Source organism: Chinchilla lanigera, unplaced genomic scaffold, assembly GCF_000276665.1.
Source record: "Chinchilla lanigera isolate Chin_1 unplaced genomic scaffold, ChiLan1.0 scaffold00026, whole genome shotgun sequence".
NCBI classification, from domain to species: Eukaryota; Metazoa; Chordata; class Mammalia; order Rodentia; family Chinchillidae; genus Chinchilla; species Chinchilla lanigera.
In genome coordinates, this window is record NW_004955427.1 from 23640750 (window position 1) to 23657004 (window position 16255).

Consider the following 16255-nt stretch of genomic DNA (forward strand, 5'->3'; position numbering starts at 1 on the left):
AAGGAAAGGAAAGGAAAGGAAAGGAAAGGAAAGGAAAGGAAAGGAAAGGAAAGGAAAGGAAAGGAAAGGAAAAGAGAAAAGAAAAAATCCTAGGGAGGCCTGGTTAATAAAAGCCACTGTTTTGTAAAGTGGTTCTCCCTGATTCTTGCCTCTCATGGAAGACACTAAAACCAAGTGCTCTGGACAGTATGTGCTAGAAGATGTGAAATGTAGTCAAAATGCTGCAAACTCAGGTTTTCCAGGGCTGGAGTAGTTGAGATGTAGAAAAGACTTCTGCACTGAGGGTTCCAAACCAAAGGATCCTTAGAATTACCAGGAGAAGACTTCAAAAATCTGATTGCAGGCTTTATGCCGGCCTGTGGAATCAGAAAGCCAAAGGTATAGAGTGATTGATTGGCTATGGGATATATGTATGAACTCTAAGCTGAGAATAATTTCTAGTTAAGAAAGATCATTAGCATTTCACAAATGCAGTGGTCTCTTTCACACTTCCAACTGAACTTTTTGTACAAGTCCTTCCTTGCCTTAGGCCAGATTTTTAAAAATGAGATAATAAATGGCTATCATTTTTAATATTAAAAGCTATGCAATGATGTTAAATACTGTTCTGAAACACTAACTGGGCTGTACATAATGATGGCTTCCTATGTAAATGTCTGTGTGTTTTCTCACCATCTTAGGGAATAAGTGTTCCGTTTTCTTACATAGGTTTTTCCTTAGGTTTCTCACACATCAAACCATCATCAGATTTGCAGGTGAACAGAGATGATCACAATTTGAAGTTCAAAAGGGTATATGAAATTTTCTATAAAACCAAATGAACCTATGTGATAAAGTAACCCAAACTACTTCAAGATAGATCCTCAGGTATAAGATAATCTTTATGTGAGGGATGCTTTCTAAAATCTTTGCAATCAACCATCATATAAATGTACAAACGTCTTTTAGCAGATAGATTCTTTTTTAGATGAGATAACATGCCCCATGATTAAGAACAGTCAAACAAACCTCCACTCTGATCTACTACCTTCCTCCACTTGTAATTTGTATGATCCTGGACAGGATCTCTCCAGAGCTCAATCTGCAAAATGAGGGCAATGGTATTACCCACCCAGTAAGGTCTGAAATGATACATATACACACTCAGCACTTTGCCTGGCACATGGTGATAAAGATTAGGTATTGATAATAGTGAAAAATATTTTAAAACTTTTCTCCCTTTTAGAATTCTAACAATTATGTACACAGCAGAATGCCAAATTCAGTATTTATAAAACTATTAAATTTTCCCATTAGAAAGGTCCTGTTCTATAGACCTTATAGCACATAAACTAACCTAAGAATGACAGTGAATTACGGTGTGAAGGACTAGCTAATCAGAACGACTCAAGCTACCTCCCTGGATCGTGTTAGTGTGACATTTTACAAAAGAAAATATGATTAAAATTATAGATCCCCTTTTTCCCCTTTCACTTTGTTGGGAACTCAGGTCCCTTGGTCATGAGTTACTTCACACATCTGTGTGTACAGCTCCTGTCTTTGTTCAGAATCTCTTCTTTCTGAATCCTAAGTGTCCTGTACTTTCCAGGAAGCTCAGGGTGACTACCATCCCACCTTGATGATGAAATGTTTACTCTTTGATGAATGAACAGCTTTTGCCTGGCTGAAGTACTTACTGAGAGTTTCAGACTGATTTTTTCATCTCTCTGTGGCAAGTACAATGGAGCCTTTAACATCATAGAACTGAGTCCCAATCAAATGTGAGATCATACCCTGATTTATCTTCAACTTTTGTCTTGGCTGAGAGCCATTGCCATTTAGAATATTTAATTCCTCGAGGGGTGCTAGAAATTGACTTTCTTTGAAGGGCCATTTTTCTTAAAAAAATGATTCATTCCTTCAGAAGGCCTAGTAGAGAAGGTGTGAAGCACACTGAGATATGGAAGCTGGGTCTCTAACACGGATCTCCCTCTAGCTCACTCACCCACTCAGTACTCTCCCTCTGCCAGCCTGGCAGTCTGACCAAATCAACCACATGCCTTAGAAAAATTATAGATTATCACACATTATGGCCCCTGGCAGCACCTGAAATCATAAATTTCATGTCCATTACTGCCAAATACCTACTACATAAATGGATGAACTTCTCTCAGTTTCTTTGCCCCAGTTGAATGTTGTAGCAAGACTTGTTATTAGAGCATGGGGACCTTAAAAGAGCTTAAGCAAGAAAACAACAGAGTGTATGATGTAGGCACTAAGGATCACACAGGACCTTCTATTGAATGCCTCCCTGTTTATACTGTTTCTGGCTCTGCTCCTGCCTATGTGTCTGGGACATTGGGAAGCCACTACAGGACTGGTCCTCAGGGATGTAACAGGCTGGAGGATATGATTTGGGTGCTGGGAAAGTCAGAAGCAGCCAATCAGTGATCCTCATATGGATCCTGGACCTGGTTGGCTTCTTCTGAACCTTCAAACCAAAGTGTATTTTCTACAACACTCTTCTTCCCCCATATCTTCTTCAAAAAGAATCGTTGTGTGCTTTCCAGGTTGCACTCTGTGCATTGGGTTACTGGAAATACAGTAGGGTACACTGATGATTTAACTGTGTTTTCTATAAAGGGCTATGGGATCTCATGCAGATTTTTGCAAAGTCATATGCAAATCACAGAGCCCAGCCCTTTTCTTAACAGGATGGCAACCTTGTTCCTCGGTGGCACCTGGGACCTGGAGATCCTTTCTCCACTTACGTTTAGCGCGCAACCTGGGACTTGTCCCTGCAGCTCACCGGGTTAGCCGTGGCACCGTTGGGACCTCCCACCAGGACTCCAGTCACCCACCTCTCTTGAAACTGCTCTGGCAGGGCTGGTGTGGGGTGCAGCCTTTGCTCAGAGGGCAACATGTTCCAAGCAAACTCTGCCCACCTGGGCCATGGGCTCACCCTTCGGGTCTCCCTGCTTCTCTCCTGGGTGCAATCTGAGGTTTCTGAGGTTCTCTCTAAAGTCTAAAGTGGTGGGGCAGTAGGGGCCTATGAGAGGCCCCATGGCCCAGTGTACTCCCCAGCTCACAATGTGAACACCAGGTACCCCCAGATCCTTGCTGCCCTAGAAGTCTGCACCATGAATGAACAGCTTAATTAGAGGGATGTGTTTGTCTCTCTAGTTCTTCTCCAGGTCAAATATTTCTATCAACAGTGGCCCCATTCTAGACCCAACCATCATTCTCCTCTAGCTTGTCTCCCCCGTATCATGACAAAGAGGGAGGAAGAAGGGATGGTTTATGATAGAAAAGATGAGGGTTAACTCTAGCCTTTCCCAATCATGGGCAGTAGCCACTTCTCCAATAAATTGTCTATTTCTTCAGCCTCCCTGGGTTTGGTTATGTTTTTCCAACTCCTCTCTCTCCTCACTCCCTTCTGAGGACTCCAGTGCAAAAACCACTCTTGCTGGCGTCCATCTGGTTCAAATTTTCCTGCTGAGGGTGGTCAGAAGTATGAGAAGATACTATAAATGAAAAAGACTGGCCACATATTGGTCTCATATTGGTAATTGTTGAAACTAGATGATGGGTACATGAGTGTTCATTATAGCATTCTCCCCACTTTTGTATATGTTTGCAATTTTTCATAATAAAAGATTTTTTTAAAGTCCCCCAACTTCCACAACACTCAAGAGAGAACCCCATCCCTTAACGCAGAATTTCACAAACCCTGCACCAAGACAAGAGGCAAACATGATTCCATTTCATAAATAAACTCATTTTCTACCTTTTTTTTTTAAGGCCCACTAAAAAATAGACTAAATCTTATTTCTAAAAGGTCCTGAAGTTGGGCTCACTTCCCAGGCTGGGTTATGGGGGAGGGCAGGGGAAAGGGTTCCTTAAAAGTTTACACTTCTATGTATCTCACAATCTTTGTGAGGATGTGACTTGTTCAGTGTTCTGAACTTTGTGAAGGATACATGCTCTCAAGGCAAAGTGTCATTCTCTGGAATTGCACCTGGCTCAGGAAAGGACTGTCTTTGTACTTGAATATAAATCCAATGAAGAACCTTAACACGGGCATTTGCATGACTGAGAATTGCTGCTGTCTTTTTTCCGTATGTCACTTTCTTGAATGTGTTCTAATAAAATGATTCTAAAGCAGGCTGTTGATATACAGTGATTTATAAATACTTTCTGTTGAGTGCTGAGGCCCCTAATTCTCTGCCAAGAATCTACCCCATCCCACTTTCTGGAAAGATCTGTCAAGCTTGGGACAGATGCACTGAGCATGCGTCTGGCATAATGGCGGCACCACTGCAATTGCAGCTACTAATAAGGCTCGTACCAACCACAGAGATTTGTCTCCTGGTTGCCTAGCAACAGAATTTGTTTTCCAGCATAAAGGCAATCATATATAAATATATGAGTGGAAGGTGGTCAAGGGGGCAGGAACAGGTGTATAATTCATTCTGCCAGAGAGGGAGGGAGGGAGCAAGGTGCAAGGAGAGACAAAGGTAGCCAAAAAGACACTGGCCAAGTTCAAAATCATTCTGTGCAGTGATGGGCTCAGCATCTTCAAATGATAATTCACTGTTAATTCTTATTTTCAAGATTGTACCTTTTGCTACCAAGCCATAGCAAGTTATGAATCCCATTAGGCAAACTGGTATATTTCCAAGGGTGGATATTTTGAGATATACTTTTTATCTCAGTTCTCATAACCTTTTAGCAAAGACTGGCTAGGGAACTCTTATGAGCTAGTAACAACTTAGGCCAGTTCTTTGGTAAAGGAGGCACTGTTAGAAACCTCCTGGCCTAAAAGCTTTGTAAAGGGGAGGGAGGGCAGAAGCAGATGAGGAGGCTTCCATTTCCCTAGCACCTTTCTCACATCAGATACTAGGAAGGCACCTTATATACTCCTGTCATTTTTACAGCCATCCAGAGAGGCAGGTAGTACTATCTTCATTTTCTAAAAGAAGAGGCTAAAGTTAAGAGATATAATTTAAACAAACTTAGGCAGCTGGAAAAATAGCAGATATGTGATTCAAATTCAGGTCTACCACCCCAAATGCATGCCCAGGTGCCTGCCTTCAGCTCTTCTTTGCGCACCTCCCAGCACTGTCCACATCAGTAAGCTCTCCAGCTTCTTTGTGCCCTCAGGGTGCGACCAGCATTCTGCTCTTCCCTTTGTGATTGGGGAGTTCTTCCAGGGCAGAGTCTTTGCAACACATACTCACAATCCTGACACTTGGTTGTGTAGAGCTCTCAGACTGATGAGGTTGCAGTCATCGTTTGGTTTTCATAGGGATTTGTTTACTCAGCAAATATTTATAGAGAGCTTCAAGTGCTGGGCATTATGAATTAGGTGAATAAACAGTTCCTGCTCTCGTCCCATGTAAAATGTTATATAATAACTACTGAAAGAGATCATGAAGTCATTGAGATGAAACTGGAACCCAAAAATGCTATTGGCCTGAGCAGGTTGCTCAAGACCATATTGTAAGTTAGAGGCAGCAAAAGGGCTAGAATGCAGAACTCCTGATTTTTAATCTTACAGTACTTTCTCCCCTACTATGTCACATTTTATACTGTATAGCTGTAGACTTTTGCCCAATCCTGACCAGCCATATAAACACATCAGTCAGTCAGAACAGTATTTCCATTCCTAGCAAAAAAAAAAAAAAGCCCAAACAAACAAAAACAGAATACAGACTGAAATGATAAACAATATAGTGAACTAAAACCCTGAGGTTATTCTGACAAAACCCAGGTTTGTAGGCCTATCTCAGAGCTCACAGTAATAACAGAGAAAGGCAGTGCTCCTGTGCTGTGAGGATGCAGCCTAATGAGGAGGTGTACAGGTGCTTCCATGTTTTGATCTGACCTGAATATTTCCTCAACATCCGGACCTAGCAGTTACTCACTCATTAACTCAACAAACATATATTGAGTGCATCCTAGCTGCCAGGCATAGTTCTCAGAGCTAAGGACACAGCAGTGCACAAAACAGATCACCTTTGTGGACCATACATTCTTGCTGGGAGGGACAGACAATAACAAGTAAATAACACAGTGTATTAGGAAGTGGTAAATGCTACAGAGAAAAATAAATCAAGAAAGGAAGGTAAAGTAGGCTGGAGGTAGGGATACATTTTTAATTAGAGTGCTGAGGAAAAGATCTCCCTGAGGAAATGAGGTATTGGGTCGTGATTTTATATATATATAAATACATATATACACATACACATGCATACATATTTGTATAATATACATATACATGAACAAATTGGTGATAAAATGATCTCCTCTGTAAGTGTGACAAACAGTGCCTTTAACAAGGTTTAACATGTGGCTCTGGCCAACAGTACAGTGTGATTTGAAAGGTCTTCAAACTACCTTCTCTGGCAGGTCCCAGTGCCCAGTTCCTAACTTTCTCTTTTCTCCTTGGGGCTAAAGCAGTGGTTCTCAAATTTGAGTATACATCAAAATCAACTAGAGGACTTGTCAAAACGCAGATTGCTGTGCCCCATTCCCAGAGTTCATGCTTCAGTATGTCTGGGCTGAATACACAAATTTGCTTTTCTTATAAATTCCCAGATAATACTAATGTCCCTAGGGTAGGATCCACACTTCAAGCATCACTAAGTCACTATAGCTAGAAAGTTCCTATTAAAATGAAACTATTACATGAGAAATGATGTACTTATTCATTGGGATGCATGGACAATATCAATATAGCCATCCTTGCAGAGCAAAATTCTTTAAAAATGGGACTATTTCATGGGGTAAGATTCAAAAGCCCAAGACCCCAAAGACAAGGAACATGTCCAGAAAAGGAGTCAAGAACAATCCTTCATTTTTGTACATTTCCATAGCTGTATTAATATCATAAGTCCTTCTGCCCACTACTTCCTCCTAACCAATTAACCTATTTGGTAGGTAGAGCAGGTGTCATGGTTACATTTCACAGATAGGAGAAGTAGAACATGAAGAGGTTATGTGGTTTCCCATGGGCCATCAAGTCTAAGAAGCCCAGTTGTCTTGCTCTTAGCTTGGTGGTCTTCCTCCCTCAACACCCTTCATGACACAGCTATAGCAGGTTCCTGGCCATCTACCCTGCATCATTAAGATCCAGGACATATAGATGCTGTCTGCCTTTTGCTGTGTTCAAAATCCCACTTACTACAAATAGATTATCCACATGAGTGATTAACTATAGTGATTAACTGCATGGATTTCCTCTGCCATAAGCACATTTCTCCTCTTCTCCTATGAGGTATTATATAGAGGAAATGCCAACTCATTTTATTATTAGCCTAAGCTAGAACTATTCATTATGAAAGCAAACCTGCTAGGGAAAAACACACATAATACTTCCCAAAGCCAAATAGAAATGACATTTTGATTATATATACCATTGCTTCCATTCCATTAGTGGAGATAATTGAAAGTTTGCCATATCACTAAAACACACAGTAAAGTGATAGTGAATTTTGCTAAATCTGATGACTGAGAAATCACATTCTTGGGTATTTGAATATACCCTCTCTCCCACAAAAAGTGAAAATGAAGAATAAAACTGTCTTTCCCAACTTGCCTGTGAGGTCTCCTATTTACCCTTATTGATAGTGAAACTGTGTGTCACAAGGAGCTGCCTCCCTTAAGTTTCTATAAGGGAGCCCAGGGTTTTAGAAGTTTAATGTGCGGAATTCCTCTCATCTCTCTCCCAACCCACTGCTATTCTGAACATACCACCACTGGGACTACTCAATTATTCAATAAAGTTTTGTTAAGCACTTGCTATGCATCAGGCTCTGTATGATGGGTTACAAATAATTCTATCCTCAAAGAACATAGCATATAATAGAGTTACTTTCTATCACACAGAAATACTCAACACTTAGTTATATTCTAGATATGAATTGTAGTCCATGGGACCTGCTCCCCATTTTCATTCTTTGTACTTGCTGTATGCACAAAAGAAACTAATTGATGAGTTGATTAAGCTTCGGCATAAAACAGGCACCATTAGGAAGGAAAACATACCTGGAGAAGAGAAAGGTGGAATGAGGAACACCATTCTAGAGTTCTGGGCCCATGCAGAGATAAGCATTAGCAGTCCAAAAGCAAAGTAAACAAGGGGGCATTCTAGGATCCCACATCCTCTATGTATACTCATATTTCACATGTAGACCGTGTAAAATTGAATAAATCCTGGGTGATTAGAAATTCCATATTGGTAAAAGATCCAGTGTGACGTGTGTTTGCTGAGTTTTAGACTCCACAGTGTACATGAAAATATTCCTTAAAAAAACACAATTCATACCAACTACAAGACAGGAACTGAGCCTATAAGAAACTAGACTGGATTGAGGAGAAGAGAGTAGAATGAAGAGGATTTGACTAGCTTGGTCAGTGTCAGAGCACATCAGAGGAGATGCAGACCGTGATCCAACAACATGGGAGTATGTGTGGATATATGTGCGTGTGTGTACCAAAATAGAGATGTATAACACAAGTGTTGAAGGCCAGCAGTAGTGATTTTAAGTCTTTTAAGCAAATTCCAAATCCATACTCTAGAAAGGACAAGTTTAGAAAACCAAAAGTGTCAACAGAAGCGAAGGCAAGTGACCACTAACACACCTTCCTTCTGTTCATGTTGGCCCCCTGAATATGTTGCAGCTTTGTGTCTCTCAGCAGCTCAGAGGGGCTTCCCAGGCTCTGACGCCAGTCTTCCCGGATCTGGGTTTTGTGACTTGTGGAGGCTCAAGTCAGGGGTTCAAAGAAGTTTGTAACTGGTTCTTAGATCTGTCCTTAAATCTTGTTTTCTCCAGTTCTGCAAACCCATCCTGGCTCTGGAGGGAATTTTCTCAGCACCAGTTTATATCAGGTCTTACTCGTGATCACCAAGAGTACTAGTGGCATAATCTTCCATCCATGTCAAACCATGGGTGGGTTCAGTCATGAATAATGATAGCCAAAGGGCCAGAAATAGCATGAGGTGAGGGCATTTGTATGTACTTGCCTTTGAGTTTCTGGGATGATGGAATAAAGAGTGTTATTTCTATTTGTAAGGATGTCCAATATCCTGGTGCCTGTCAGTGGTGACCTTTTCATTGTCCATCTACCTAACCACAAGGTGGAGTTTTTAGGTGGAGATGGAGTAGGTTCTGCTGGGTGGTGACTATGGATGCACCAGAGAGAAGGGAAGGACAAGGGTGGGGTGGAATTTAAATGTAGTTCATGTAGAAGTAGAGTTTAGATCATGTCCGCATGGCACTCTATACATTGCACTAGTATCTCATAGATTCATGAGGACTTGTGTGGGTGATTTGGCCCTAAAAGGAGTGAGTTAGTGATAAAATCGACTTTTACAGTTGTGTTCCTCTAAGGCCTACTGGAAGTTGCAATGGAAGTAGAAAGCTTTGTACTTTTCCGTCTCTTTCTGTGTTCCCCCTTGGTATTGATGATTCTGACACGTTGCTTTATTTCTTGGTATTTACAGAACTATTCAACCCACCAAGTTGTGGGAAAGGTACAGAGTATAAGCCTCAGAGCCAGACTGTCATCAAGATCTAGATACTGTCTCTGTCCTGCCAGGCCACACAGACAGCCTTAGGCATAGACTAGGTCCCTAAAGGGGGAGGCCCCTGCGGTGTCCCATTGCTTAGCTGGTGTTGCAGAATGAAAATGATGGCATTTCAGCTTAATGACACAGGCTGCTTTTAGGGCTAAATGGATGCATGCCTTCTAGAAGAGGCCATCGATCCTTCAATCCAGCATTTGTGGCATCCGAGGAATGAATGCCTGAGAAATTAAAGTTAGAAGGTAATTAGACCAATGAGTCTGATGGGCTGCAAACGCGATTCCTTAGACCATCACCACAGCCCATTTCCTATCACATCCCAGACCTCAAAAAGCTGAATAACTGATTCTTCTGGATTAAATTTTTTATAAAAGAGTGCACTAGGAGCCAAAAGTGGGAGGAATGGTTTGAAGGGTTGAGATAAGACAGCAACAGTAATGACACGGGCCACAGCCCCTTTCATAAACATTGGCCGTGCAGAAGGAATGTCAAGGGTTATGCCCAAAGTAATGTGATGATTTGGACTCCGGGAACTCCCACAGCAATCAAGAGTCTATGGAATGGCTGACCTGAGTTCTGGGGCTGATGCAATCAGGGACACAGGGATGACGAAATTAGCCCAGATGGTCTCAAGGCAGATGATGGTAATGAGGCTGTGAATGCTGGAGAAGAAGTTGGGGTGAGGGTGCTGCTACAACGCAGGATTTTCAAAATCTCTCTTTATTATTGCCACCAAAAAAGCATGAACTATGAGGGAACAGTTTTATTTAGGAGGAGTGGAGGATATAGCTCAGTGGTAGAACATTTGCCTAGTATGCATGGGGCCCTGGGTTCAATCCCCTGCACCACAGGAAAAAATCTTGGAGCAGGTAGGAGCTCTAAGGTAAGATGGCCTCTCCCCCAGCATTCATGCCTCCACTGGTGTCAAGAAGGTGCCCAGGAACAGGCCCTGGAAGCCAGGTGGGAACCTGAGACTGTGCCCCGAGCACCTACCAGGATTAGAGGGGAGCATTTCTGATGTGACACTGGCCAGGTGAGAGGCATCTGGATTCCATTCAGAGTGATAAGGACCTCACCCTGTGGTGTGGTTTACATCCCTCCAGTTCACATGGTGAGATTCTTTTTTACTAGACAGGTGCTCTGACCAGCTGAGCCATGGGGCCCACTGATGAGATTCTTGAAAATAAATCAAAATTTAGTCTAAGTTCTATATGAACCTAGGAAACAAGAGCTCATAGAGTATACTATATACAGTATCCCTAGAGACTGAAAAAAGCATTGCAGATTCTAAGCAGTGTAATAAAGTATTTATTTTGTCCCTCAGAGGTTTAAAATATAAATTCCCTTGGTTACTTCCCTTATCTCCTAAAAGACCACAGGATCCCTTTAAACAAACTCAATAAAAGCAGTGGCAGAAAATGCCAGTTCCAACCTTGGTTGCATGGAAACCCACCCCAGTCACCAGGACAAAGACTGACAAAGTCCCATTTAGCTTTATCACGAACAGGCCAGTGCCCCAGAGACCCCGTAAAGAAATGCAAGAATTCATGCTAGAGTCTTGGGATCATAATGCAGTAGAATCTGTTCCTTGGACCCAGTTAATAGATATGCTCGATCTAGAGCTGAGTCCCTGACAGCAGGAAGACAGCCCACTCACAGTTGTGGTGTAAATGTAGCTTCCCTGCTTCCTCTTCTCTTACCCCACTTATGGCTCATTAAGTTTAGGCAGCAGGCTTGGAAGTTAAAGAAAATTTGGCTTCCTCCTCCCAGCTATATCATTCCGTCCCCACAAGACAAGTTATTGAGGCTGAAGACAAATGAGACGGGAGTTCAGGATACCAGCATACGCACGCACCCTCCCATTCATGGTGTAATGGGTCCCAAGCTTTATCTCTAGAGATACATTGCAAGACTAAGTCTGGGAGGTTGTCTCCCATCGCCAGATGTGACGTTGGTTAACCTCTTCAGACTAGGACTACATGGGACAAGTCCACCCCAATTCAGATCCTAGTCAGGAGTCAGATGGTGCAGTGGCAACGAGATCACATTCTATCTGTGGCTGTGAGAAATTGAATGCAACATCTGGTTATTTTCTGTTTTCTTGGATCAATACATGTGTTCACTGAGGTGTTTCTAACCCTACCTGGTATGGATCAACCATCTTTCAGCTTGTCCTGATAGAAATTTACTTTTGAATATGTCTCAGACTTCAGCCACAGAATACAGAAACTTACAAACTTATATGTAGATGCAAGTCATTAACTGAATGAAAAATGAGTATGGTCCTATGGGACCCATGTCAAACTATGCTAGCAGTGGAACTGGTGATTACGATAGTGTAAGTGCTGTGAAATGGGGATCCTCATCTGCCGTTTTTCCCTGTAGCCCCAGTGTATATACTCATGCCTGTAAGTATAATTGCATAGTACATAGAGTAAACATAATCTCCTTAGTGCACACAAATACAGAGAGAAACATTCTCCATCTTTAATAGAACCAGATCATAACTAAGTGCGTCTTACTACAGAGAAGTAGGAAGGAGTTCTGCAGAATAATGCCATACTTGGCAAAAGCAAGTAACATGTTCCTTGAGTTCTGAATAATGTAAGTTAAGAAGACAGATTTGATGCAGAAGCTGATAGGCAAAGCTAAAATATGAGATCCAGGGCCGGTACAGGTAAACAGGATGGCAACTGAATGTAGCAAAGAGGGTTTAATCAAAGGAGCTACAATCAAAGGAACAAGTAGACAGTGAAAGCCCAGGTACATGGTCAGGTGTGGGAAACTTCAGTGTGACTTGGTCAATGAAAATTCAAGGAATTCTGATAAATGATGGTTCCTCTCAATACACCTTTTATTCTGTTACCCACTCATGAATTTTTTAATGTACCACTTGACTTTGGGGGTTCTTTGGATCATTTCTCATTAAGAATGATAAATGGGAAGATTGAAAAAGTAAAAGCACCAGAGGCCAGAAGCAATGAACAGGAAAATAAACCTAACAGAGCACATGTCCCCAAAACCAAAACAACTATTACAAGAGTCAGATTTGAAAAATGTCTCTCATTTGGTTTGCTTCACTGAGTTGGTTGCCAATGAGAAAGACTTAAATTCCAAAGACAGCATTGATTGAAAATGCACTTCCTCTCTCCGACCTTCCCCACCCCCATGCTCATGGCTCTCATTAATTCCAGAAGCTCCAAGAAATGAAAATGTGAGAATCGACCCATCTGTTGAGTCAGCCTAAGAGGTGGACAACAGTGGATTCTGATGCCAGTTCCCTGGTAGCAAGGGAAGCTGGCCTTCAGCTCGATTTTATTGTGCTTCAGGACTGTTCCAAAGTATATGAAAAGAGTATAAAATATCCTAAACTAAGAGAATTTTGTAGTCCATTTGGGAGAAAAAAAATACTCAGAGAACAAAATTCACGGTATACAAGATAGGAATAGCTATTGAATCAGCCTGGGTGGTCTAAAACCTAAGATGATCTCTGTTCCTTCTATATATCTAGCATCAAGGATGAGTCATTGAATATAATGACAGTAATCTTCAGATTGTTTTTTAAAAACTAATAATAATAATCATGATAGTAGTAGGAACAACAATAAAATCTGCTAAGTCTGCCAAAATTGTTGATTCAATGTGTATTTGTCTTAGTATGGTTCCATCTTATCTCTTTCTTTTTTCCTTCCTTCTTTTCTGCCTTCCTTTATTCTTTTATTCCTTTTTGTGGTATTGGTTATGAAACCCAAGGGCTTGCTAGCACTGAACAACATCCACAACCCCTCTTACTTATGTATTTTGAGACAGAGTCTCACTAAGTTGCCCAAGTGGTACTTGAATTTGTAATCCTCCTGCCTTAGATTCCCAAAGTGCTGGGATTACAGGTGTGAATCACTGTGCCTGGCCCTCTCTTTCCTAACTTTATCACTTTTTCAGTGATCCTGGATTCATCAATACTTATCCCCAAGATAATTCTATCCAGAGAATAGAACAAAAGCAGATGTCTCTGTCTGGATAAAACTAGCTTATGCTTTGTTAACAAACAATCCTAAAATTTTGGTGACTTAAAACAACATAGACTTAATTCTTGCTAACACTACCTGTTCATAATGTGTATTTGCAGGGGGCTGTGTTCAATATAGAGTCAGGGACTTTGGTAGTCCAGGTTCTATCATTGCCAGTTACTATCCAAGATGGGAAGAAAATTCTGAAAGTTCTTGCACCTACAGTTAAATGCCTCAGGCTGGAAATGACTTAGTATCACTGCTAGCACCAGTCACATGGCTCTAGTCAACCGCAGAAAGCCAGGGAAAACTGGAGTTGTGTATTCAGAAGATAGAGAGCTAGAAATATTTGGTGAACATCAGAATGACACCCCCCACACACAGTTAGCATCGTCATATTTGCAAATGATATACATTTTGGCCCTAACTCAGTATTTACATTTTGGCTGTAACTCAGACAGGTATTCAAATTTGGACTCAGCAGATTTGTGTGTGGGTTTGTACTTCAGATATACACACTGAAATAACATTATTCATGTTTAGGTCATTATTGGTTTTCTGTTACTCCTACTTCCCTAATTCCCACAAACCCCATCCATGAATAAATACTACATCCTGTAAAAAGTGAGTCAGTGCTAATCTCAATGTCTAGTCAGAATACAAAAATGAGCAAGCTTCCTGTTTATCTTGAAACTTTTCCAGACTTAGGGAACCAATTTTTAGGATAAAATGTCTCAGTGACCCTTTTTGTATTTTAGAGCTGAATTAGTTACATTACCCACATGCTAACCTGTGGAGGTCACTACTTGCAAGAGATTCTACACAGTAGGTGCTTACATGGTGGGGATATGACCTTACTGAACCTTATATAGCAAAGTTACTGACTAATGCTTCAGAGGTTGTTTTACCTAAGTATAAGAACATGGCTCAAATATCATGAACTCTTGAAAGTTGGGCATAGTAGTGTATCCTATGATCCCAGCACTCTGGGAGGCCAAGGCAAGATGATCCCAAGTTCAAGCCCAGACTGGGCAACTTTGTGACTTAGTGAAATCCTGTCTCAAAAATTTTACAAATTTAAGGGGCTGGGGATTTAGCTCAGTGGCAAAGCACCTGCCTGGCAAGTGCAAGGTCGTGAGTTCGGTTCCCGGTACCGGAGAAAAGCAAAAAAAAAAAAAAAAAATTACAAATTTAAAATAGGACTGGGAATGTAGCTCAGTGTAAAGCCCTGCTTTGAGGGGAAGGTGTTAAAGCAAAAGAAATTAACTGAATATGTGCTCCATTTTCTCATTCATTTGTGCACACAGTAATTTAAAAATACACTGAACACCTACCATGTAATCTAGGTTAAATTGGAAGAAAGGGGAAGGGAATTGAGCATATTAGCTGGGTCACGGCACTAAGCTGAATAGGAAGGGAGAAGATGGACATGTTTAGAGAAAGTAAAGGCCTCTCTGAACTGGAAGGCTCGGCAGAGTTAAAGAAAGACCTTAATACAGATTGCTCCATAATACAGGTTATCCAAATTCTCAGGACCAGAAGTGTTAGGGAATTTTTACTCTCTGCATAGACTTTACCAGCTGAGCAGCCCTAATTTAAAGCCTTGAAATCCAAAATCCAAAGCTCTTTGAGTATCACATTGGTATTCAAAAATTTTCAGATTTGGAGGCATTTCAGATTTCAAATTTTCAGGTTTGAAGTGCTCATCCTGTGTGAGTAATTGAATAAACAAATTGAAATTTGTGGTCAGGGAGGAAATATAAGAAACAACATTTTCAAGATACTGGACATCAGACATCGGTGTGATCCCTGAGAGAGGAGGAAAAATGTGATTCCTACAAATAGCCCAGATTACTGCTTTGACTTGCCACATTTTCCATGCAGGGAAGAGAACAGTACCTGTTCCTACATATCAGACTAAAAAACCTCACACACATGGGGCAAGTACCTTAGTTGCAGGGAATAATAAACCCTGAACTAAACATGGCTCTGGTTGCCTGCAAGATTTAGAGAGTCAAAGTGTTTCCTAGAAGCTTAACTGAATCACAGAACAAAGATCAGTAACACAATAACACAAAAATATTGAGTATCCAGTAAGGTAAAACCCACATTGTCCACCATCCAATAAAAAAGTGCCAGGCATGCATAGAAGCAGGAAAATATAACCTGTAATGCAGGGAAATTTTAACCAATTGAAACTGACCCAGAATTGATGTAGATGTTAGAATTAGCAGATGTGATCATTAAAATATTCATGAACAGTATTCCATACATTAGAAAAACTGAATGGAGACTGGAAGATACTAATGAGATGCATGTTTAACTTCTAGAGGTAAATGTCTGGGGTTAATAATTTTTTTTAAAAAAAAGCTTTCATGGGGCTAATGCTAGCCTTGAGGCTGCAAACAAAAAGATAATTATATTTGAAGGAATACTCCATATAGTTATATGTATGTATGTCCTCCACCACAGAGATTAGGAGAGATGGAGTAAGTTCTAATGCAAAATCTTTTGGCCTAGATTTCTATGCCCAGTCAAACTATAAGAATAAGGGTAAGGGGCTGGGGATTTAGCTCAGCGGCAAAGCGCTTGCCTGGCAAGCACAAGGTCGTGAGTTCGGTTCCCGGTACCGGAGAAAAACCAAAAAAAAATAAATAAATAAAAAAATAAAAAAATAAAA

The 16255-nt window shown here is 41.0% G+C and overlaps 1 protein-coding gene across 10 annotated transcripts in view; it reads left to right on the forward strand.

Annotated features, from left to right (window-relative positions):
- The window catches only part of Kalrn (kalirin, RhoGEF kinase), a 638378-nt gene that overhangs the window by 455999 nt on the left and 166124 nt on the right, over nucleotides 1-16255 (forward strand). For 2 of the 10 annotated variants that reach the window (XM_005386539.2, XM_005386540.2), the window contains exon 34: nucleotides 2694-4144. The exons of the other annotated variants lie outside the window; for them this stretch is intronic. In XM_005386539.2, the coding sequence (XP_005386596.1) occupies nucleotides 2694-2756 (63 nt within the window). In that variant the 3' untranslated portion in view covers nucleotides 2757-4144. Of the gene's footprint in view, nucleotides 1-2693; nucleotides 4145-16255 lie in introns of those variants that run through there. 10 annotated transcript variants of the gene reach the window in all.